Below are 24698 nucleotides of genomic sequence, written 5' to 3' on the forward strand. Positions count from 1 at the left end.
TATATTATTCTAACCTCCCTTAAGATTTAAAAAGTTAATTATACCTTTATATATAATATATTTTTATAATACAAAATATATTCTAAAATCTAAAAAAATCAATTATTCTATCTCATCTCTTTTGTTACTTTCTCTCTCCTCTCTAACACAGTTATCCTCTCCTAAAAAAAAATCTTGTAAATAAATGTAAAAATGAGTATAAGAGTAACAAGAAATGTTGTTGAGTATACACCCAAACCTCAACTTCAGGGGAGATTGTTGAGCATATATCCATTTATGAATTTTTTTTACAAGTTTTGATGTAAAAGGGAGGTTATTGAGCGTATATTCAAATCTCAAGAGAAATTAAAGTAATAATTCTTAAACACCGTGTGAGATTTATTCAAATTTCAGAAAAGGTAAGTATAATTTACCCAAAAAGAAATTATGGAAGGGTCGACCACTGGCTGTCCACGAGATAAACTGGGCAACACGGCACTTGCGTTTAGTCTTTCTTAATATGATGAAAAAGAGTACAGCTGCATTTAATCTCAATCCACAAACCGCGTCCTGCTTGTCTGCTACCCTACCACTGGGTCCCACTCCCACCTATATATATATGGAAAATAATACCATGCGACTCACTTCACTTCCCCACATCCACTCCACAAATTCCACACAATTTCTCCACCGGGAATATTCCCCGGCAAAGTAAGATTCCGATCGAAACCAACCTGAAAAAGAATGGCGTCTTCGAGCAGTAATACTTGGATTTTCTCCCTTAAAGTTGTGTTGATTTCAGCTGGTATTGTGTCCATAGCTATGGCTACTAAATTCTCCGCTCCGTTGATCATCAATTTCGCAGTCTATGAAGTCCCTCTTATATGGTCAACTCTCCTTTCCTGGCTCAAACCTCCTTATCTCTACCTCATCATCAACGGCATCATCATCACCATCGCCGCCTCCTCACGTCTCTACCAAAAGCTGGATCACCGCACTCACTCGGAGCCACCGTTGGTTTCGCCGAAGCCTCTATCTTCAGATCTACGATCAGATTTCGCCGCCGTGTCGACTCAGTCTGAGTTTCGCGTTCTCAAATCTACGGTAGTGTATGAGGATGAAGCAAGGGTTCCGGAGGTGAATCGGGAGTTGCTGAACGGTTTGGAGGTTGGAGATCAAGATGAAGATAAGTTTGTGATCTCGACTCAGTATATGGAATCTCCGGCGATGTATGAGGATGAAGCTAATTTTCCGGAGGTGAATGATCATGAGGTCAGGAACGGTTCGGAGGTTGATGATATTCAAGATGAAGATGAGTTTGTGATCTCGACTTCATCGTGGACGCCGCTTCAGAGGATGAGTTCGTTGGAGATGCAGACGGAGTATATTTTACCGGCAACAGAGAAGCCTCCGATTTCTTCGAGGTTCGGTCACCGGAAACCTGTAAAAGCCAGTCCTGAAGGTATGTCGATCTATAAAGTGTGCATAAGTCTAAGTTAACCTCATCATCATAAACGAAATTTCTTATACTACTTCGGAGTAGAAGGGCAAAATAGTAATTTGATAATCTGTGGTCATTTTCAGGTGGAAAAGCACTGAAAGTGGCGAAGCCAAAGCGGCACGAAACGTTGGAGAACACATGGAAGATGATAACGGACGGCCGTCACATGCCACTCACGAGGCACCTGAAGAGGTCCGAGGCGTGGGAGAACCGTGACCGTCAGTTCAATGCTGGCCCACATGATTCGTCCCCTGACAAATCAGAGACGTCCAATGTCGACCATGCTAACTCTGACCCACCTTCATCATCAGGCAAGCTTCGAAAAGAGCCGTCCCTGAGTCAGGAAGAGTTAAACCGCCGAGTTGAAGCGTTCATAAACAAGTTCAATGACGACATCAGGTTGCAGAGACAAGAGTCGTTAAAACGGTATAGGGAGATGATTAATCGTGGGGCCCATTAATTCACAGCTCCATGTACAGGTGGAACCGTTGAACTAAAAAAAAGAGTTCTTAACTTTATATATAAAAATATAATACTTTACTGTATGAAATGACTTCTTATTTTTCCCTTTTAGGTTAAAGGTCGGGTATAGAAAATCAAAAAGAAAAAGTTCGAATTTGAATCTGGTTTGATACTTCCTTTTTTCTTTCTTCTTTCTTTTTTTTTTTTGGGTCAATTCCAATTTCAATAGTAGATACATGAAACTTGGTAGAATTATAGGAAAGTTTGTATTGTATTTGGTTTGTTCTTTTACTAGTTTCAAATTTTTGTATACAATTATAGGAAGGTTTATAAAATATTGTATTTGGTTTGTTCATTCACTCGTTTTATGCTTGTAGTTTGTGATATATATGAATTGACTATCACCAAAGTTTTAGTTCTTTTTATATGGAATTCTTATACTCAAAACTTTAGAGCTAAAATGCTTAAATAGTTTTCTGCACATGTTCTAATAATTGTGCCATTCCTATTTGATTTTGTGGAGTTGGAATCAGTGCAAATAGTCTAGTCCATGGAGTTCACATGTCTAAATTTCTCCATGTCATCAAACTTCCTGAGGAAAAAAGAGAAGTAGATTCTCGTATAACAGGAATATTATTTCATGTTGAGTTTGTTTAATCAAGACCTGAGGAACAGCTTACGTACCAAAATCTGGTTGAATTAATGAATAGCACCAGTAGAGTTATGCTTTGTCCATGTTCCATGAATTGCATTACTTCTCTTGTTTACTAGCATGAAATCAGTTATGATTGGTGATGGAAGAGAGATTAAAAACAAAGTTTAAGGTCAAAATAATAAGTGACAGGTCCTAACAAAATGACTAAAGAAAACTGTATATGTTATGTAGTGAATTGTACAAACATTTGTTGAAAGCCCTCAAACCAACATCCTATAAGCCTCGTCTTTGCCTTTTTATTCTCTCAAGGGCGCTGAAAGGGCCATCACCATCTTTATCCTTGGCATCAGCGGAATCATCTCCCTCCCCATCCTTCTCAGTCTCTTCCCTATTCCGGACCAAGCCACCAAAAGCTGCATCAGGGACATCTTTTTTGTGCAATCTCAACCCTTTCATCATCTTCCGAGTCGCATTCCTCTGGCAACTCAATATCCTCATGATTTGTCGTCAGATTCCACTCCAGCACTCACAAAGCCAACTTTCCTGCCACCATCTCCAGTAGTTGGCTTAGTGTTATTGGCTGAAGGCACCAAATGCCGCTCTAGATCTTCGGGAACCCCAGTCATTTTCAATGTGTCCATCGCTTCGTCAACATTTTGCTTGCCATCCTGTTGCATCAAATGCTCGGAAAGAATGAAGTGTCTGGAAGAAGGAGAATTAACGGTCACTTATCAGTGGAAGGTTACTATGGCCCATTCCAATGGAGACGTGATATGCAAACAAGGATGCAATCAAAAAGCGACACGTGCATTCAAATGAGAAAACCATCTGGTAAAAGTGATCGCCTTAGGATACGTGGCAGCCAAGGAAGCAAACAATTCCAGTAGTTGCAAAGTCGTGGGACACTTGGCAACCAAAGAGGTAAGTAGTTATCTGCAGGAGGAAAGTCATAGAACACATGGCAAACAAAGAGGTAGGAACTACCTATAGTTAAAAGTTGTATCTGCTATGTGGGACACGTTGCAGATTTCCAGTGGAAGGTTGTAACACAACTCAAACATCACTTTAATTTTCATTCAATTCCAATCAGATTTACATTCCAACAATCTACTTTTATGATGTTTAATTTAAGTCCTGAACTTTCAATACTTTATTTTCAGCAATTGTTCTTCAATTCCTTTACTTTTAGTCCTCCACTTCAATTCTCTTTACTCTTCATTTATCAAAGGCAAAAAGAACCTCATTGGTGGTCATTCCAAACCTCATCCATTCCATTTCTATCTGGAATATAGTTTGGACGACTCTCACTTGGAACTTTTGTGGTTCATGACACGCTAACTAGTTCCGTTGGAACTAAAAATTTTATAGCCCAAACAATATTCATTTCTAATTGTATATTTTCTTATATGGTCGCACATCTATCTCAACATTCGTGTTTCCATTACACTCACTTTATGCACATGTTGACTCTTAACTACCCAACATTCTATCCAAAAAACATTCCATGGTCTAATAGTTACTTTATGATAAATTTGTGATGACATTTTTTTTTTTTTTTTTTAATGTCAATTGTCTATTTTAATAAGGGTAATATGGTCTTTTGTTGTGAGCATGACATAAATAGTATTTGATTATTTAAGAAAGGGCATAGTAGTCTTTTACCATGCAAATGGCATGATTGGAATTGAGAAGAAGTGGATGGGCTTTCTAGTCATTTTACAAGATTTTGCCTTTCACTAATTGTGAGTTTGACATGTGGGTGTAGGTGGCTGCACCTTATGCACATTTGTTATGACCGACTAATGATTCATCTGAAAAAAGAGATGCAGAGGAAAACTTTCGGTAGAAATAAATTTCGGACCTTTGTTCCTTCTACTTAGTCATCTTCCTTACATGATAAATTGAAGCCTTTGTACTGATAATTTGATGTTGTTGTTAACATGAAAAATGTTCTTAAGCTTGAGAGCTTTCTTTTGGTGTGAGGGTTGTATGTAACTTTCAAATTCTGAATTATCAAAAGAAGTTTTGAAAGAAGAAGTGTGGGTATATTTTAAAAATGGAGGTGTTCTTCATTTTGTACAAATTTTGGAGGCTTTGATTCTTCAATTGTGGAGGTTTTTGCTGTTGTTGTTGCATAGTTTCTTCTATTTTGAGGTAGGATTGTTTAATTCTCACAACTTTTACCTTTGGTGAATTATATCTCTTTAATTGAATGTTATTTGTTTGAAAATAACTAAATAAATAAATTTGAATTGAGAATCATTTTCCTGAATAGGTGACTATGTGATAATTATTGTGTTAGTAAGCATGCTAGAATTTTAAAAGAATTTAATTGATAATGTTTATTGTATATGGACATAGATCAAATTATTGATTTTAATATGCTATACATTATATCATTATGAATATACATTTGTCTCGCATGATTTGGGGATGAGTCTGGAATGGAAAGGAAAGTGGAAACATCTCATATGATTTGTGTTGAGAAAAAAGTTAAAAAGAGTAATATGGAATGTTGGATAGCGGGAATTACCTCGTATCCAGGTTGTTAATGGATATAGAGAAGACGTAGAGACATCCTCTGCGTGTGGTTGAGTCACTTGTCCCAAATGGCGCCAGAGATTACTCTAGGTAAGGAACAGATGATCAGTCTTCTTCTCATGGAGCCGGGGATTACCCCGAGCCAGATACATTAACCATTGGGATGAGTGGTTGGTTATTGTCTCAGGAAAGTGGGAAGTGGCTTTGGCATTGGCATTAACATTGCATTATACTTCATTTTATTATCTCACATGATATATTATTCCCGAACATGTATGATCTCGTTATCGTATATTTGTTCTATGTTTGGATTCATGGAGGCATTAAGGAGTGCGCTTTAGGCAATTCCCGCTGAACTATGGTTGCTCATTCCTATTTTATACACATCTTTTCAGGTCATGGCATGGACAGTGTGGAGGATGTTCCTCCTCAGCTGTACACAAAGTTGGGGCTGGTGTTGTGTGTTTTTATTTTGTATAACAGACAATGTATAATAGTGAAACAATGTGTTGTATAAAGTTAGTTCAGTACATCCCTATTGTGTAATAACCTTTATTACAAACTCTGAGACTTTACAGTTGTAAATGATGTATCTTATTTGTACACTTTCTTCTATGGAATTGTATTAGAAAAAAAACAAGTGGATGATGTGTATGAGAGACAGGTTACAGGGATGTTAGTATTAGAGATTGTGGTTATTTGTGTGGTGTTCACAATTCAGGACTTAAGTCTTGGGCTGTGACAAATTATTAGATGGACCTAGACCATAAGTTACTTGGTGGTCCAATCCAATCAGAACTCATGTTCAAGTTTCTTTATAATATCTTATTAATGTTTTTGGGTCCATTTTTCTTAGTTGGGTAAGCTTTAATTAGATTCAACCACATAATTCAGGACCATTTAATAATTTCTCATATTTTTATATGTTTTCTTTCAATCTTAGCAGGTTACGTTGATCACACAATATGTTTTAATGCACTCCTTCATTTAACTCATCCTACTTTGAATCTATGATACACATCATCTTCAGTTTCTCCTTCATTATGATTAATTAAGCCTAAATAAATACTCAAATTTTGTTTCTCTTGATCCTCAATTTTCACTATATCTCTATTTTTTTAATTTGTTTATAAGCATCTTCATTCACTGATTTTGCACTCCATATATGCAGTTTTATTCCTATTTCTAGAGTATTGTAATACCCTTAAAATTAAAAAGGATAAAATTGGAATTTAAATTTCATTCTATGTGCATTTTTGTCTATTGATTTTGTAATTGTTGTATTTTTGTTTGTTTTATTTTAAATTGTATTTTAAATGCCTTATTTGGTTAATTATTTAATTGTCTTATTTTCTTTATTTGAATTATGGTTTGTTTAGTTATCTGAGTTATTGTATTGTTTGTTTTATTTTAAATTGTATTTTAAATGCCTAATTTGGTTAATTATTTAATTGTCTTTAATACGTGCTTAAGTAGAAGTTGAATTAACAGTTTTTAGTTAGGGTTTCTTGGAGCCGTCATACAAGTATTTAACGTGTATGTGACTTAAGTTTATGGGCCGACTCTAGTTTAATTAGGGTTCTGCCTTAGCTCTAGTTTAATTAGGGTTTTCTAAAGGCCTATATATATACGTGTATGAGTTTCACTAAGGGTTTTGGAAGAACCCTATTCACGGCACAGTAAAAATAGAACGTAACATAGAGAAAGTTGAGAGAATAGAGGCAATGGTAAGAGCTACCAAGGACAATAACAGAGAGGGTCAAAGGAGGGTTGTGGTGGATTAGATCACACCCATAGGAGGCTTGAAGGAAGTTAGTAGTTGCCGGAAACTTAGAGACGACGCAGGGATTTCATAACTGAAATCACAGGCAAGTTCTTCTCTTTCTCCTTCCCTTTGACTTGTGTTCTGTGCACCTAGATAGTCTCTAGGGTTTAATTGAACATCAATTGGAAATTATATGTTTAGTACATGTTATATCAATGATCTGTAGGTGTTGATATCAATTCTGTAAACCAAAATTTATGCATGCTTTCGTTTCAGCATTCTGTTCTTAAAGTATGTTAAGTTAGTTGCAATTTTAGCCTCTGTAATTGTTTCCAACTACTGTAGATAGGCCATTGGAATGATACTAGGTATTTATAAGACTAGTAAGTTCAGTATTTAAGAGAAACAGAGGAACTGGAATGACCGGGGTGGAGCAGATAAGCTGAAACGGAGCAGAACGGGGACGGAGGCTCTCAAAGGAGGTGAGAGCCGGCTCCATGGATGTGGGTGCCGGCTCCCACACTTAAAGAGCCGGCTCTAAGACCTATAGAGCCGGCTCCAGGCTCAAAAGAGCCTGCTCTTTAAAACTTAGAGCAGGCTCTCTTCAATAGTGAATGTTCTGTAAACTTTTCTACGAATTGTTTGTTACTTTGGAGCATGGGAATGTTTCTGTTGATTCTGGGGTTTCACAGAAGGATTAAAAGGTTGATTTTGGGTGTTATTAAGACCTTGAATTAATTAAATTTGATAAGGCTCCTAAGTTCAGTAGAATTGTTGTTGAAAAATAGTTTTAGTTTTGTTCTTAACACATGTTAATTCGGTAGCGAATTTAATTTCTGTAGTTGATTTTAATTGTTGTTTTCAAATCATTGGGATGATCTTTGGTATTAATAAGACCTTTAGGATTAGTTTTTGAAATCAATTGAATGGTGGAAAAAGGCCGGAGAAGAAGCAGAACGGTCGGAAACGGAGAAGTAACTGAACTGAGGCTTATAGGGGAAGAGAGACGGCTCCATGGAGGGAGGAGCCGCCTCCCCCATGAGTAGAGCCTGCTCTAGAGGAAGTAGAGCATGCTCTACCTTTAAAAGAGGCTGCTCTACCTCTAAAAGAGCCTGCTCTTTTAGGATTAGAGCAGGCTCGCTTCATTTTGCACATTCAGTTAATGTTTTTACGAACTTTTTGCTACTGTTTGGGCACTTGGGGTTCTTGAAAAATTCTAGAACTTTAATGGGGGTTTAAATAATTAATTTAACATGTAATTAAGATCTTAAATTGCATAAACTACCCTCATTGTAATAATGGAATTAACAGTGCGCTAATTAACAATTTTGCGTACGGTTAATGACTGGAAGGAAATAAATTGTGTAATTTTAATTTGACAATTTAAGGTGTTATATATGTTCTAAATTAAATTTTAGATGCGTGGGGGAGTCTTTATTTAATAAATCAGACTCGTAGCATAGTTTGTGGCTGGGTGCTTAAACAACAAAACAATATCCAAGTATGCAACCTAGCTTGCTATTGACGGATAAAAGGAACTGAATTGCTAGAATTAATTTTTAGCAAATTCTTGGATAATATTATGATTTTAAATCTTATTTTAATGCATGATAGAATAGTTGATTTATTAAAACTAATTTATTCATGCTTTGGATGCTTGTTGATGAACCGTTAAATAATATATAGTTTAACTTTTGGATTTAAATTGCTAAAATAATAAATATTCTTCTGCAATTGTTTGGAATGATTTCGGATTGTAAATTACTAACATGTATTTATATGTTGTAATTTACATGGTTTTGGATTTTAAATTGCTGAAACTTAAAACACTTTTCTGCAAGGATATGGATATTTGGTTTTGGACTGTAAATTACGTGCTTAGTATTTATATGTTGTAATTTATATGGATATGGAGGATTGTTGTGATACCCCTCGGATCCGAGACACGGGTTGATCAGGCCCAGGCCCAAACCCGAGGGAATATCAAACAATTAAAGTATTTTAAATGAACACAGATTACAAAAAAAATGATTTAAGAAATAAAAGAATAAGCGGAAAGATACTATAAAAGAAATCCTCAATAAAAACCTTAAAATATTAATAACTTAAAATCCTACAATCCAAAATCTCCAATCTTTTAACAACTCGGGAATCCATCTCTAGTGGACCCCTAATATAAAAATCCCAAACTGAATTAAAGTAAAACTGAAGATAAAATCCAAGTCGAACATCTGGAAAGAGATCCTACATCGTCGGAAGAATGAGTGACCGTCTCTGCTCCACACGAACAAGCTCAAGCCTAGAACTGTCGTACACCTGTAAAATAGGAGTGGGTCAGGCCCACGAACAAGTTCTATCCTACTGCAATCCAAGCAGAGACCCGATACGCATGTACATACTAAACAGTTTAACAATAGCTAATAGTCCGTACATAAATATATATCCACACTACTGGACTCTCGCTAGACCATGAAGAGGGTCTCAACCTGAATAGAAGGCATCACACAAATCGCACCTGAGTGGGTATGAGTACCTAAGCCTAAATAGGGTATATCTCAATCCCCACAGTCAGCTACACATCCAACTGCATATACGCATCCTAACCGTTGACTCTGATACTCAAGCTCGTGTCACGGTACCATAAAATTTATTTAAACTCCAATTCCATCCATCCACAAGAAATCCATTAAGTCGTTCGGCGTAGTCAACCGCACCGACTTACATACATATAAGGAGGATTTATTTAATAACCCGTACCCTCATTCCAAATAGGTAGAACTTAGCAACTTGTGCTGTCCAAACCTAGTATGTCACCGTCCCATACCGGTACATACAATGCAATCCATCCAACAGTTGATACCATACATAAACAATGCACATAGCAACTGAACCGTAATAAGCATAAATAGAGATATAAACTAGCATGCCTACTCCGGTAATTGACAAACCAAAACCATAAGAAATATCAATTAATACCATGATGAACATAAAATAAATATATAAGTTATCATATTCATCCCATATCTCCATTATAAATTATCATATTACTGAGCATGCAGATAATTCATCCTTCTCGTCCATGAATCCATGACAAGTACAATAACCTTAACTATATTAATTACCATGCTTGTCACTATTAATAGCATCATATTAATCCATTTTCCATCCACAGAGAATATAAATTAAATTCAGTAGAAGTATAATTCCTCTGCACTACAATGAACAACTTTCGTCGATGCTTACTAAGGTCTAAGCTATAAACACCTACTGGTTTATTAAACTTTAATCCACTCTCACAAGTGTTAATTAGACTTAGAACATCTCAAAACAACCAAGTATAGCTTCCTACAGCTTCTGAAAAAACCAAAATCCGAGTTCCGTAGCCAAACAAGTCACAGAATACGTCACACTAGAAGTTCGGGAAAGAGCCTGCTCTTTCAAATAAAAGAGCCTGCTCTTTCTTTGCTTGGAGCCTGCTCTTTGGTTGCAAAGAGCCTGCTCTTTTTGCTTCTATGAGCCGTCTCTTTGAAAACTTCAGCCGTTTCTTCTCTGTTCTTCTGTTTCCAACTCCGGTGAGTTTCTGTTAAACTGTGTTTCAATCCTAAGAGTCTTAGATGTTTAAATTAGATTCCAACTAATTCCAGAGTCCACTAAATTCATTGCTCAGTTACCAAAATTAATTAAAACATAAACTTTGCACAAGAATTTAATACTAGCAGTTTATGCAATCCCAAACTCCAACTGTTTTAACACATCAACCTTGTAACTAAAAATTAATTCCATTGATTTCCAACATGATATAGAATTAATTAAAAAATCATTACTCATCAATTTCATTGAACTAAAATAAAAATTTAACATAATGAAGAAATTATAACATGAAAATACATTCAGGACCAAGCAAAATGGAGTGTAGGAAAACTAGTAAAAATCATGGTGCAACCTTTAATACCTTGGAACTTAATCCCACTCCAGATCCTTGTTAAACCATCCATTACAGTAACCATTCCATTTAGATAACTTAGAAAATCAATCTCCATAAAGCCATCTCACTGAAAACTGGAACAAAACCTCACGGAACGTGGAAAACTGGAGATAACCAAATGGAGCAGGCTCTGGAAAACCTTGGAGCCGCCTCCATGGCCTTGGAGCTGGCTCCCAAGTGTCTTGGAGCCGCCTCCAAGCATGTAGAGCCGGCTCCAAACCCTAAAGGAGTCGGCTCTCCCCCTCCTTTGCTCTGTGTTCTCTTCTCCGGCTACGTTTAAACCCTTCTATAGATCACCGTTTTGATTACCAGAAATTTCTAAGTAATTCCCCGTAAATTCTAATGTTGGTTTAAGCCTTGATTATACTTACTAATATGGATTTAACCAAGCACAATGCAAGATCAGTTCCAAGCTTTAACAGTTTATCAAACCAAACCTAGGACTAACAGTTTGCGTCCTAGTAATAGATAGCCTATCTATTTTTGTTTTAAAATCATATAATAAACCTGGAACCAATTTAATATGCAAAGAACACGAGTATAAGGGAGAGAGTAAGGTTAGAACTTGCCTTTGAGATCTTTGTTCAAAATCTCTAAGCCGTCTCTAAAGCTTTCCGACGATTCCCACTGCAAAACTACTCTGTTGCTTCTCTATCTCTAGAGACGTGAATAGGGTTTTGTTTGTTTTTCTAAAAACCCTATACAGACATCTCACATATATTTATAGGGTTTTACTAAACCCTAGATTAATTCCAACCCTCCTAAAAATCCTCACCGACCCAAAGAAACCTAATAAAACCTACGTCGGCAACAACTGACTTTTAAAACAAAACCCTATTTAAAAATACAATTAAATTAAAATAATTACCATTAAATTAAATTAATCAAACCATTTTATTAAATTAGATTAAATCAATTAAACAGTTAAATTAAATCAAATAAAGCATTTAATCCTAATTAAAAAAAATAACTAAATGCAATCAAAATACAACCATGAAAACAATTAAACTAAAACAAGGTATAAACATAAAACCCAATAAACTCATAATGAAATTTAAATAAATTTTCAATTAAAACAAACCAATTCATAATTAAATAAATAAAAATATAATTTAAACAATAAAATAAATTCCAAACCTATCCTTTTTAAATTAGGGGTATTACATTCTTCCCCCCTAACGAAAGGAACCGTCCTCGGAATTCGCTCTTACCTTCTTCCCATAATTTAGGGAACTGTGAGCGAATCCATATCCTCGTCCTCATCCCAAACAAAATAACAAAAGTCCTAACCACAAACGAGTGTGTAGTACTCGTATCAAGTAAAACACGTCCATGTAAACTATGAATTGGAAAACTTACCCCCAATAGTTTGAGGTGCCTGTACATCCTGTGGCATGGGGTTGTACACCCTGCCGTAGTGCAACTGCTGTGGTGCCTGTCCCTGAGTCTGCGGCGGTGCCGGTAAAGCCAGATGTGTCTGTCCCTGAATCCGTGGAACCTGTGGAGCTGGTAGAGGTACTGGTGCCCTCTGCCCCTGCTGCACATATTGTTCCTGTCCTTGCCCCTGTCCCTGTCCTGCCTTAGGACACTGTCCGGAGGTATGACCATACTCTCCACAAGTGTAGCAACTACCCTAGAAAGTACCAAATGGCCTCCTCTGCCGGTTAGCCGGTGGCTGACCCTGTTCTGCCTGTGGTCTCCCATTCTGCTGCCTCTGAATAGGCACCCCATTCCTATGAGTATCTGGACCACCCTTGTGCTTCTTCCAAGGTTGTTGTCCCTGGAACTCACCCTTGTCATCCTGCCGATGTCCATTGTCGTTCCCTTTTCCAGCTGGCTGATTAGCAGAGTTTTTATCTCCCCGCTTCTCACCACGAGTCTGTCTGAAATCCACGGTCAACTGATACTGCTGCAAAACGGCGTCCACCACCCGAGCATAGGTAGTGTAGGATGAACTCCCTGTGATAGCTCGCTTAATGGACCACATCAGTCCCTTGACGAAACTATTTCGCTTCTTTTCCTCTATATCCACCTCTTCCGGTGCGAAAAGTGATAAGCGCGTGAACTACTGCTCATACTCTGCCACTGTCATATTCCCCTGTTCCAAATTGAGAAATTCGGTCTTCATAGCCGCCCTGACTGCATATGGAAAGTACTTCTCATCAAATTGAGTACTGAACTGCTCATAAGTCAAAGTCATCCTCTCCTCTGGGGTGGTAACTGACTCCCACCATTGCAGTGCATCCCCAACTAGCTTGAAGGTAGCAAGCATCTACTTCTGAACCTCCGTGCACTGAACCAAACGAAGATGACGCTCAATGTCCTGTTTCCACTGATGAGCTGCCTTCGCATCGGTGGATCCCGAAAACAGAGGTGGACTCCCCTTTGTAAAAGAACTCTTAGCCGTTTCCCAAGTATTAACCTGAACCACTGGTGCTGGAACTGGTGCCTGCTGAACCGGTGGTTGATTCTGAAGTGCAGCTGTTATCCCAGCTTCTATAACCAGGGTTTTATTTCATATTTTAGACTTGTGATTCATTTCCAATCTTTTGAGTTCAGTGAGATATTTTAGGGATCCACTAGATGGATTCCCGAGTTGTAATAGGAATGGAGAAGTAGGATGTATCAGAATCATTCTTTGTTAATTAAATTTTATTCTGAGATTTTTGGATTATTATTCTAGTTTCTTTTCAGCAATTTATTTATTTATTTATTTTTTTTCTTTTCTTATTTGTATTCTATGTTCGATTATTGCTAATTGATTTGATATCCTCGGGTTATCGGGCGTGGGTCTGGCCAACCCGCATCCGGAAATTCGGGAGTATAACAAGTATCCATGCAAACTTTCAATTTAACACGTACTTTTCTAGTTTCATCAATTAAAAACAATATCAACAGCAAATAAGACACATTGAAAACTCATTATGAATGTGTCTTGCCAGTTCATTTATAACCAAGGCAAAAAAGATATGACTTAATGTTGACTTTTGATGTAAGCCTACAATAATTGAAAATTTAATTGTTTTTCCACAATTGTTCTAATTAGAGCCACACATCCATTTGACATGCATGTCATTTATTGTATCCTTTAAACCCTTTTTTTCCTTGCATTGTTTTAAATATTGAATTAATAAATAAAATTTGAAGTACAAAAGAAATTTCACTCATGCTTGGGTAACACTTGTTTTTCTTTTTCTTTCTTTTTTTTTTTTTTTCAAAAAAGGGGGAAATATATACAATATCATAAATTCAATAATACTATGGGGAGCTATGGTGCTCCTTGAGGAGAGAAAGGAATAAGAGATCCTTCGTGGGAGAGGAAACTCATATTGGGATGCTTCATGGTACTTTATATTTTTTTACTTGACCCGGATAAATTATAAATCTATAAAGGAGTTGATAGATTTTGTGGATATGTTGAGTGGTTAGGGGACCCATTTGGTTCTTGTGTAATTTTTTTGGGGATGCGCTCCCCTTTTGAGGCCCTTTTATAATACTCCACTTATCCAAAGAAAATAAAGCTCAATAATTTTATGGAAAACCTTGGGGTAGTTTTCTATATATTCTGAAGTAAATGAAGGCAAAAAAAGTAAAACCCATACACAAGAAAACTGCTACACTATCAAAATTCTCAAGTGAAGGTCAAATATGGGCATGATAAATATAATCAACTTGATCAGAAAGAATAGTTTGAAGAAGGAAAAAAAGAGAGGATAAGACCCGATTATAGCTCGCAGAAACACTCCATTTAATTCGAAGCATTTCTCAGAAGGTGTCTTCATTTCCATGCTGCACCTCAAACTCGTGCCATTTGTTCCAGATAGCAGGATCAGATCGTGGATCTGCAAACTGAGATGCATATACATATACTGCACAATCAATTTCTCCAAGGCTTTTTTCCAGCTCGGCATATCTCAGCACATGGTATTCACATCTTTCTCAGGAAGACCAGATTCTATCGCTTGCTCATATATCTCCCTTGTTTTTGGAACCCAAAAATCTCAGCAGCATAAGCTATGCAAATCTCATACATGCTTAACTTTTCAGTGGCTGGGATAGCCTCTGTAGCTTGATCATAAACCCTCATGACTAGCTTTGCTAGGCTATAGTCCTCCTCTAGTTTAGCATATTGCAGGTACAACGGCTTCACAGCTTCGGTAGGGGCCTAATAGACAATAAGCAGATTATGGACAGTATTAAGTAAAGAAAGTAAAGTGTGTAATTTACCAAATAACCATCATTCAACTAAAAAACACAAAAAAAAAAAAAAAAAAAAAAAAAAAAAAAAAAACAATCACTCAACAAAAAACCATAGATTGCAGAAAATATCTATTGACCTTGACAAAAAGGATCAATTTTTTCCTGAGAAGAAACAAAAAAAATTAGAAAGCCAAGAGGACCGTGATCAAGTTCTGAAAGACGCACAATAAAACTGGTTTACTACATTTGAAATTATATTGTTTCTGCAATCGTTAGTAATGCTACAACATTCCTTGTTATTCCCATAGAATTAGCTTATTAATGACAATTCTCTTGTTGTGCCAATACTTTTAGATTACTTTTGCAATTATTAAGATGGCTCCTCAACCTTGCTGAGCTAGCTCATCTAAAGGTTTAAAACTAAAATCGCTATCAATACATGAAAAGACAAAAAAGAAGAAATAATAATAATAATAATAATAAAATAAAATTATAAAGACTACATGTATAGACTCCTTGACACCTCAGATTCCTCAAGCTATGAATCTTTAAGGATCTCAGCACTGAGAACAAATTTAGTTATATATTATGTGCCATTACTAATTACTAGTAGTTAATAATGAACTACTCAAATCATGTTACCAAGAGAATAATTCAGGTAAACTAATGAGGCAAGCAACCAAGGAGAACATAAGAAATGACCAAACATGTAATTAAGGTTATGTCACCCAAACTCTTCGTTTAAATCATCTGCAGAACATCTTAAATGATCCTCACTTGCTCATTTAAGTTCAAACCAAGTCTATGGAGGATATGGCCTTACCAAAGTTCTTCTAACCAGTGAATATAATTTTTAAAAATATTATAGCTTCATAAAAGAAGAAATGGTTTGGGATGGAGGAATACGTGTTATTTGGAGATTAAGGTGGTGATTCCGCTGTTCATAACCAACAATCGACAATTGTTCAAGGAAAAGGAAGGATGAGGTGAAATGGGACCCTGTGAAGCAATAGATCCAAATACTTGATATTGATTGGGACTTGGATACTTGTTTTCCTTGGTAAGGCATCAAACCTGGGTTTCATTGCGTGGCTGGAAGCTCATATAAAGATCCTAACAGTTGGCAACTTGAAAATGAAGGGAAAGTATCCCATGAATTGCTTTTATATGTGAAAAGTTTAGGTAAGTCGGCATATCTTCTCTTCCTGTAATGTGACAAGGGATATGCAGACTTTGGAATTGTCCTTAGTTTGATATTTCTTTAGTTCTTCCTAGATATGTGCTGACTTGTTCTTCAAGTAGACCGGAGGAATAGTAACAAGGAAAGATGGCCTCAATTTGGAGTACGCGGAATTAAAGATTTTGTCATGGTTTAATATTTTGAGAATTTTGTGAGTGAATCAATCTTCAATAACTGTTTTTCACTTTATGAAAAAATGGATTCTTTCGTGAATACATGGGGATTTGGATCCTCTTTATGTATTGGTGTTTGCTTTGTAAGTGGCACATGTACAAGGGTATGTGTCCTCAAAAGTGCCTCTTAAGTGATATAATTTATTACTTACAAAAAAAAAAAAAAAAAAAAAAAAAAAAAAGAAAAAAAAAAAAAAAGAAGAAGAAGAAGTTACAAAATACATAGAGTTCAAAATTGTGAATCATTTTACGCAGTCATGGACTTAAAGTTTCAATGGGCAATGTTTTAAGTTCCAATACAATCTCTTGTGTTGCCATCATCATCATCCTTTTCTTTTTTCCAAATGAATGGTATTGGCCGCACAAATTCTATTATACACCATGTCTCCTCTTATATTCCAATTTAATCTAAAATATAGCTCAATAATGCATATTGCAGACTTTATAAGCAGCTAATAAAATGGAGAGGAGGGCAGAACACCAGGGTAACATTGATTATAATCAAAAGGATTAAGAAGGATGATAATCTAAAAAGTACACCAAGAGAGCTCTATTAGCATTTCCTTTGCTTTCCAAATGGAAGGTTAAGGGTTCAAGCCCTCATCAGGGATAATGCTTTTGTGTGTGTGTGTCCTACCCAATAACAAACACAACAAACAACAAACAACAAACAACAATAATCTAAGAAGTACGTACCAGTTCCACAACATGCTCAAACAACTCCCTCGCGAGTTCCAATTTTGATTTCCCATATCTTTTGACAAACTTGGAAAGATATGTGACCCATATGTCCTTTACATGCGGATATTTCAAAATCTTGACGCCTCATTCTTATACGTTGAATGCATCTTCAAAGTATTTATGTTCCTAGAAAAATCAAAATAATGAAACATTAGTTCTCAACCCACATAAACCAGAGAGACAATAACAAGACAGTGAAAGCTATGTTTTTAACTCCAAAAGCATTACATAATTAATTATAATTTGTTGTGTGGCTATTCTTAGGCCCAATATCTGCTCATAAACTGCTCGAGTTGACTCCAAATTACCAAGGATTTCCTCTAAATCAACGTAGAATGTCCACAACTTTAAGGACCTGTGCAGCTTTATCTGCACTGGTTCATTGCATCATCAGGCACTGTTATGTAAAAAGATAGACCAAAGACCCAAAGGTTAGTTATGGTTTCACAAATGCCATATCAAGTCAGATCCAACTTTTTAAAAATGAAACTTTTAACAAAATAGAAAATGTGTGGTTAATTGCTTTTTTTTTCATTAAAGTTTCCAATGGGGCAACCTCAATACTAACACATAAATTCATAATCTGAAATCATAATTTGGTAAACAAATAGTCTACCTCACATTTGATATAAAAGAAATTTATGTCACAAAGCATAAGGGGGCATATAGATGTGCCAACAAAACAAAATATCTGTTTTTAATAGTAGTTGAAGGCACATATACAGTTTTCTAGAAACATCACTGGCAAATTTAAAATAGACTTGCTAGTAAAATGAAAAAAGAAAGAAGAAATAAAAATAGAGCCACTACACATGATGACTATAAATGCGAATAATGGCATCTACTAATATCCAACAATAAGATTTAAAATACTCATGGTATGAAATAACTTGATTTAAATACTATAGAATGGAACTCTTTTCAAATCTATATACAAAGGATATCTCCAAGACTCCAACTCCACAATTTCTGGTGCGACATTTATGTGCCCCAGCCACTGCTTTAGCACAAACCCTAATTTTGCAATTAATATATTCAAATGCTATATAAAATATTACGAATATTCATGCAATGTCCTTACAATTTATAAGGTAAGAGAAAAACAACAAATTATTCCCTGTCAATCAGACATCTATAAACCCTTGGATATACACAGATAGAATCCCATAAAATTTAAAAAGAAAAAAAAAAATGGAAAGGAAGAGGTTTGTTGAAGTGGACTAGAATACATAAAACTCGGGAAGAGAACAGAATAATGAAATTGGATGAGAATATAATGATAAACTTGGATGAAATCAAATTACATTAAAATGTAAAAGACAGGCAACCTGTTCAGGAGGACCATAACCTATTATTATATATGAATTTGTTCATTTGGCATAGTTGAGACATACAAGGTGCCTAAGCACAGGTCTGAAATGTACTTCAGTAGTTCATTAACACAACACTATTTCATTAATAAAATCCCATATGTCCATCTAAACAGAGAATTCAAAAAACGGTAGAAGACTAGTTATGTTAGCATATATTTTAATTCTATACAAATCCATAAACTCATAAAGAAAGCATCCCTGCATGTCTTTAATTAGATAAACAAAAATGCAGGTGTACCAGTTCATAGTTACATACTCGAATACATTAGGTATATACACTTACGCATATACAATTATATATAAGTAGCCAAGAAGAGAACTTCTCCCCTGCAGGCCCAATAAAATTGCCACAAACAACAAGCAACAAGGAAAATCAGTTGAATAGATGTCCATAAAGCGAAAAGATTATGTTTGCAAAAAGGATTTTGAAAAATGAAAAGAGGAGGAAATTTGTCTTGAAGATAATGAATATTATTTAACTATTGAGGGCAGTCAAGCCAACAAACAAGGAATTGATTTCATGCAAAGGGTAAGTAAAAGTTGTGAATATATCCCCTTATCCCATGGACTACGCTTCTAATTCTACATAGAAAGGCAAAAGTTAATTTACTTCGAAATCCTCGTTTAGAGCCATTCAATATACCCTCTTCTTTGCTTATAAAAAAAAAACAGAGAAGAAGTTGTGAATACTTGAGCACGAACTTCTTAATGATGCTATTGACAACAAAACAAATTTGCTTGGTACTTTTTTACCATTTAATGGATGTTTTTGTATTTTATTATTTTTCCAAAGAGATAAAGAGATGAGTATTCCTATTCCTGGTTTAATCCCAGGTTGACTCAAAATACAAATTTGCATGAGCAACTTTGATTCCACAACTATTGGATGTTAATATAAGTATGATAATACATTCAAACCAAATATGGTGTACTCTCATCAAAAAATAAATTTATCATGCTACCTTAGTTAGGAGAATGACAGGTAACTCTAATATAACACCACTTAACAAGGAAATAATTACCTCTAATTTTGACCTCTACTGATGGCTCTACCGTGGCACGTCTCATAAGCTCCAGTGCCCTCATAAAATTCTTGTGCTTCAGTTCCATCTCCACCCATTCACACCAAATACTAGCCAGATTATCCACCGTTTTATAGTTGACTTGTACTGCCTTGTCAAAAATAACTCTTGCATTGACAATATCTTTGTGGCTCTCATATAACTTAGCAAAAACAACCCACATAGTACGAGGCTTCCCTGCAGCTTTCATGGGATCAACAGTCCTCACTGGCTCAGTGTAGGTCAGAACTTGCATCATAGGATTACCCTCAAAAAGCTTTACTCACCGGTGCCACTGTTCCACATTATCATTATGTGGGTTTTGCCTAAGGACACTATTAGCCAGTTCTGGCCTCCTATCCATGAAATGTTCCAGTCTTGCCAACCTCAAGTTGACATCTTTGTCATCACACAACCAGAATCTTTTAAGCTTCTCTTCAAGCTTGGCCACATTTAAACGTCATCTTCATCGTCATCCTCAACAGAACTTTTTTCACTGCTGATAGGGAAAAATAGCCTACCTTGACCAGCCATCAGACCTCTTCGACATATTTTGTTATCAGAGATAAAGATTTTCCTTGGATAAGAATGGTGACATTTCTTATCCAGGATAATAAATGATGACGTGGTTCAACAGGATGAGGATAACCTTGGCATAATTTGAAGAAGTCAAAGGAGAAAATCTTAATCCCGACAAATCTGGCAACAAATGATCTCCTCTGATCTCACACAAGAGGATCTCCCGCGGGATCACTTTATTCCAATCGACAGCCATAAATAGGGCACCAAGTCGTTAAAGAAGGTACAAGAAAAAACCCCTAAACAGAATATACATAATTATTATGTGATACGATTACAAGTACTAACTTAATCGTCGGAGGATCCTCAGCTGACACCCTACCGGTGTCATTCGAGGTGACGTCCTTTTGTTTTGCAGGTAAACGCCGTCGTTCCAAGTCGTGAGGATTTCCGCATCAACAGCTGGCGCCGTCTATGGGAACAATTAGTTCTCTGAAAAAATAATAATCTTAACGCGACTTGGCTCGGACGGCAAGACGAAAGTTTCCGATCATAGAAACCATCCCAAAGTCATTAGTTGACAACGGGTTTCCATGTTCTTATATAAGGACGGGTCTCTACATTATAATTACCCATCCATCATATTGGGGGCAAAATAGTGGGTTGCGTGATGTCACCCAGTGTACGCTGATAATAATCAAAATTTAGCACGTCGGCCCAGGCAGTCCAATGTGGTATTTTCCATCTAGCGATGCTTAGTCCCTTCACTACTAAGGTTTGGTCGTCTAAGACCAAACTCTATCTCATATCTGGCAGCAGCCAACTACCAAGGCCTGATCGTTGAAGACTAAGGCCTGGTCCTTCTGCGCCTACATAAGTGAGTTGGTCTCCACCCATCAAGAAGATCACTACTAACAAAAGGGTTTCTACCTACTAGTAAAGCCTCCACCTACCAGACGACAGTTGTCACCTCTCTTCCTTTGCAGGAATTGTCTATCGACTTCAGATTATGCAAAATTTTGGATTGATAATTCATGGCAGGTTAATTTTTAATAATCATTTCTAACACAATTTAATATTTTTAGACAGCTATAAATTGTTACAGCACCAGGCACCCCGTCCGCTGTATAAACGTCTATAAAATGGGTCATCACCCAAGATCCTACCATCGGGGGCAAAATAGTGGATCACACGATATTAATCGTCGATTTACATATGATGACAAGGTTTAGAAGATCGACGTACCAACCTTGGTATATCAAGTTAGTCAGGTTTCTAGCTTTTCTCCTTTAGCGACCCCTCCGGGGAACTAGTCGTCCAAGACTAGTGCTCGATCCTCTGAAACCATAACCTAGTAAGTCTCTACACACCGGGAAGGACTTTAAGTCCAGTAAAGTTTCTACAATCAATGAGTCCACCATGTCCAAGGTGATCCCATAAGGTTTTTAACCATCAAGCACCAATGATGGTCTTTTCAACCTGGAACCAAGCTTAGTCACATGAACTTCAAATTTGACAGGTCACTACCACCATAGCCACAAAGTAAGGCAAACATAAAAGATAAGTCCACGAAAGTGAAAAACTTTGACTCCCTTATTAAAGGGCAAACATATAAAGCTTGGGTAAAATATCCCCTTATTAAAGGGGTGAGCTGGGTAAGGCTCGTAAAAAATAACCCTTTATTAAAGTTGCAATATCCCCGTATTACAAGGGATGATAATGAGTGTCCTGTATTATAAGGACCCGAACCGAAAAAATCCCGTAATCAATATCCCCGTATTACAAGGGATGATAACAAGTGTCCTGTATTATTATTTTCCTTATCAATAAGGCATACCGAGTGAAGCTTGAACATATTACAAACTCCTTACCAAAGGAGTAACAAAAAAAACTTAATTCCTTACTAAAGGGACGAGCTGAGTGAAACTCGTAAAACCTAATTCCCTTACTAAAGTCAGCTCGTAAAACATGATTCCCTTACTAAAGGGACGGGCTGAGTGAAGCTCGTAAAACCTACTTCCCTTACTAAAGGGATGGGCTGAGTAAAGCTCGTAAAATTTAATTCCCTTAATAAAGGAGTGACGAGCTGAGTGAAGCTCGTATAATTTATTCCCTTACTAAGGGAAGATTACCCATGGGAAGAGTACCCAAGGGTACAAAAAATAATATCCAATGGAAGATTACTCAGGGGTACCAAAAATAGTACCCAAGGGAAGGGTACCCAGGGGTACCAAAAATAGTACCCCAGGGAAGATAACCCATGGGTACTAAAAATAGTACCTAGGGCAGAGCACCCAAGGGGAAGATTACCCAATGGTACTAAAAATAGTACCCAGGGGCAAAATACCCAAGGGTACTAAAAATAGTACCTAAGGGAAGATTACCCAAATGTACTAAAAATAGTACCCAGGGGCAGAGTACCCAAGGGTACCAAAAATAGTACCAGGGGTAGAGTACCTAAGACTACTAAAACTATTACCCAAGGGAAGATTACCCAAGGGTACCAAAAATGGTACCCAGGAGTAGAGTACCTAAGGGTACTAAAACTAGTACCCAAGGGTACCAAAAATAGTACCCACGGACAGAGTACCCAAGGGTACTAAAAATAGTACCTAGAGGCAGAGTACCCAAGGGAACCATTATCCAAGGGAAGAGTACAAAAAAAAAAAAAAAAAAAAAAAAAAAAAAAAAAAAAAAAAAAATTGTTACTGTTCCCAGGGCAAGGAAAAAAAAAAAAAAAAAAATTAACATTCCTAAAGCTAGATGAGCAAGCTTGGGAATGGGGGGCAACTGATAGGGAAAAATAACCTATCTTGACCAGCCGTCGGACCTCTTCGACATATTTCGTTACCAGAGATAAAGATTTTCCTCAGATAAGAATGATGACATTTCTTATCCAGGATAATGAATGACGACGTGGTTCAACAGGGTGAGGAACCTTGGAATAATTTGAGGAAGTCAAAGGAGTAAATCTTATCCTCGAAAAATCTGGCAATAAACGATCTCCTCTGATCTCGCACAAGCGGATCTCTCGCGGGATCAATTTGATTCCAATCAACAGCCATAAATAGGGTGCCAAGTCGTTAAAGAAGGTACGAGAAAAAACCCTTAAACAGAATATACATAATTATTATGTGATACGATTACAAGTACTAACTTGATCGTCGGAGGGTCCTCGGCTAGCACCCCACTGGTGTCATTCGAGGTGACGTCCCTTTGTTTTGCAAGTAAACGCCGTCGTTCCGAGTCGTGAGGATTTCCGCATCAACAGCTGCCATTGTCCTCCTTACTCTCACTCTCACTCATTTCATCCATCTTCAAAGCAAGTATACTTTCTTCAAATTATGAACACGCATAAAAAATCACACTAAAATCCCTTACAGTAACCACTGTAGTCATGTCTTCCTCAAATATATCCCTTGCCTTCTCTACCAAATTCCTCCTAATATAGTAATCTGTAAGTGAAGTCCAAAGCCGCCCAACCTCATCCGTGAACTTCCTAATTCCTCCGCGAATTATTACATCCACATTCAAGCCTGAGACTTCCTTGGCATGCTGAGAGAGCAAATCACAAAGCTCAAGCCACAACCTGTGTTTAGTTTTTCCTTTTATCAAATAAAACTGGTCATCATTCAAAACCCCCGCTAATCTCTCAGACACCTCTTGCCAAAGACACATTTTCAACAAAAATTCTATGAAATCTTCAATATGTGAAGATTGGGACACCCTTTTGGCTGACAAATACTAAATAGGGTTCCCAAATTCGATCGTGTTGGGTCATAAGCAAAGCGCATAGAGCACGATCGAAAGTGCGGCAAGTGCGAGTGAGGAACTTCTGATAGGTTAGGGTTTGTAAATACATGATCCAAATGCGAGGCACATTGTGCATTATGAACAGAGCTCTTTCAAACGTGTTGTTGAGTGTTTGATGGCTAGGTAGCGAACGAGTTGAAGGCATTCACAGAGATAAGCGTATCAGAGCTTATAGCTTCCAGGGAGGGCTTTGAGATCTCGTTTGTAGATCATATGACGTTTATTGAATTTTGCGTCGGTTTGAGCAATTAGGTAGCGCCACCTTAGCTTCAAGCTGAAGGGATTTCGCAGGAGCTCTTCTTTGTAGAGGAGGTCATCTTAACTTGGGTAGGTATTGAAATGGCCAATTTCAGAGTTCAAAACCCTAAAACACATAAAGGGATAGAACCCTAAAATCCAAACCCTAAAACACATAAAGGGGATAGAGAAGTTTATAGTTCCTAAACCCTGTGATCCTCCGAAATGGTACATTACACAAACGGCACAATGCGCCCAATGAAGTTTTTCTCAAAATCCTAAATTGAGAGTGAGAGAGAAAAGGAAGGAAATGAGGAAAAATGAGACCCGACTTCTTGAGTAAGAATTTGGGTTATTCATGTTTAAGGGTGAGATTTAAATTTTTTTATTTCATCTAATTGCCTCTTTATTTACAAAAATTTGAGTTATTACAATTTTGTTCTTTGAATAATG

The 24698-nt window shown here is 36.8% G+C and overlaps 1 protein-coding gene and 1 pseudogene across 1 annotated transcript; one reads left to right on the top strand and one right to left on the bottom strand.

Moving 5' to 3' along the window:
• The first annotated feature begins 611 nt into the window (after positions 1-611).
• LOC132266460 (uncharacterized) lies at positions 612-2297 on the top strand. Its single transcript, XM_059767338.1, has 2 exons — positions 612-1441; positions 1564-2297. The coding sequence occupies exons 1-2, from the start codon at positions 724-726 to the stop codon at positions 1938-1940; spliced, it is 1095 nt and encodes a 364-aa protein (XP_059623321.1). The 5' UTR covers positions 612-723; the 3' UTR covers positions 1941-2297.
• A 410-nt stretch (positions 2298-2707) lies between these two features.
• LOC132281654 (uncharacterized) lies at positions 2708-24383 on the bottom strand (annotated as a pseudogene).
• Between the last annotated feature and the right edge of the window lie 315 nt (positions 24384-24698).

The sequence above is a fragment of the Cornus florida genome, unplaced genomic scaffold (genome assembly GCF_030987335.1).
Source record: "Cornus florida cultivar Cherokee Brave unplaced genomic scaffold, ASM3098733v1 CherokeeBrave_3.0.0_Hap2_Chr01, whole genome shotgun sequence".
Lineage (NCBI taxonomy): Eukaryota > Viridiplantae > Streptophyta > Magnoliopsida > Cornales > Cornaceae > Cornus > Cornus florida.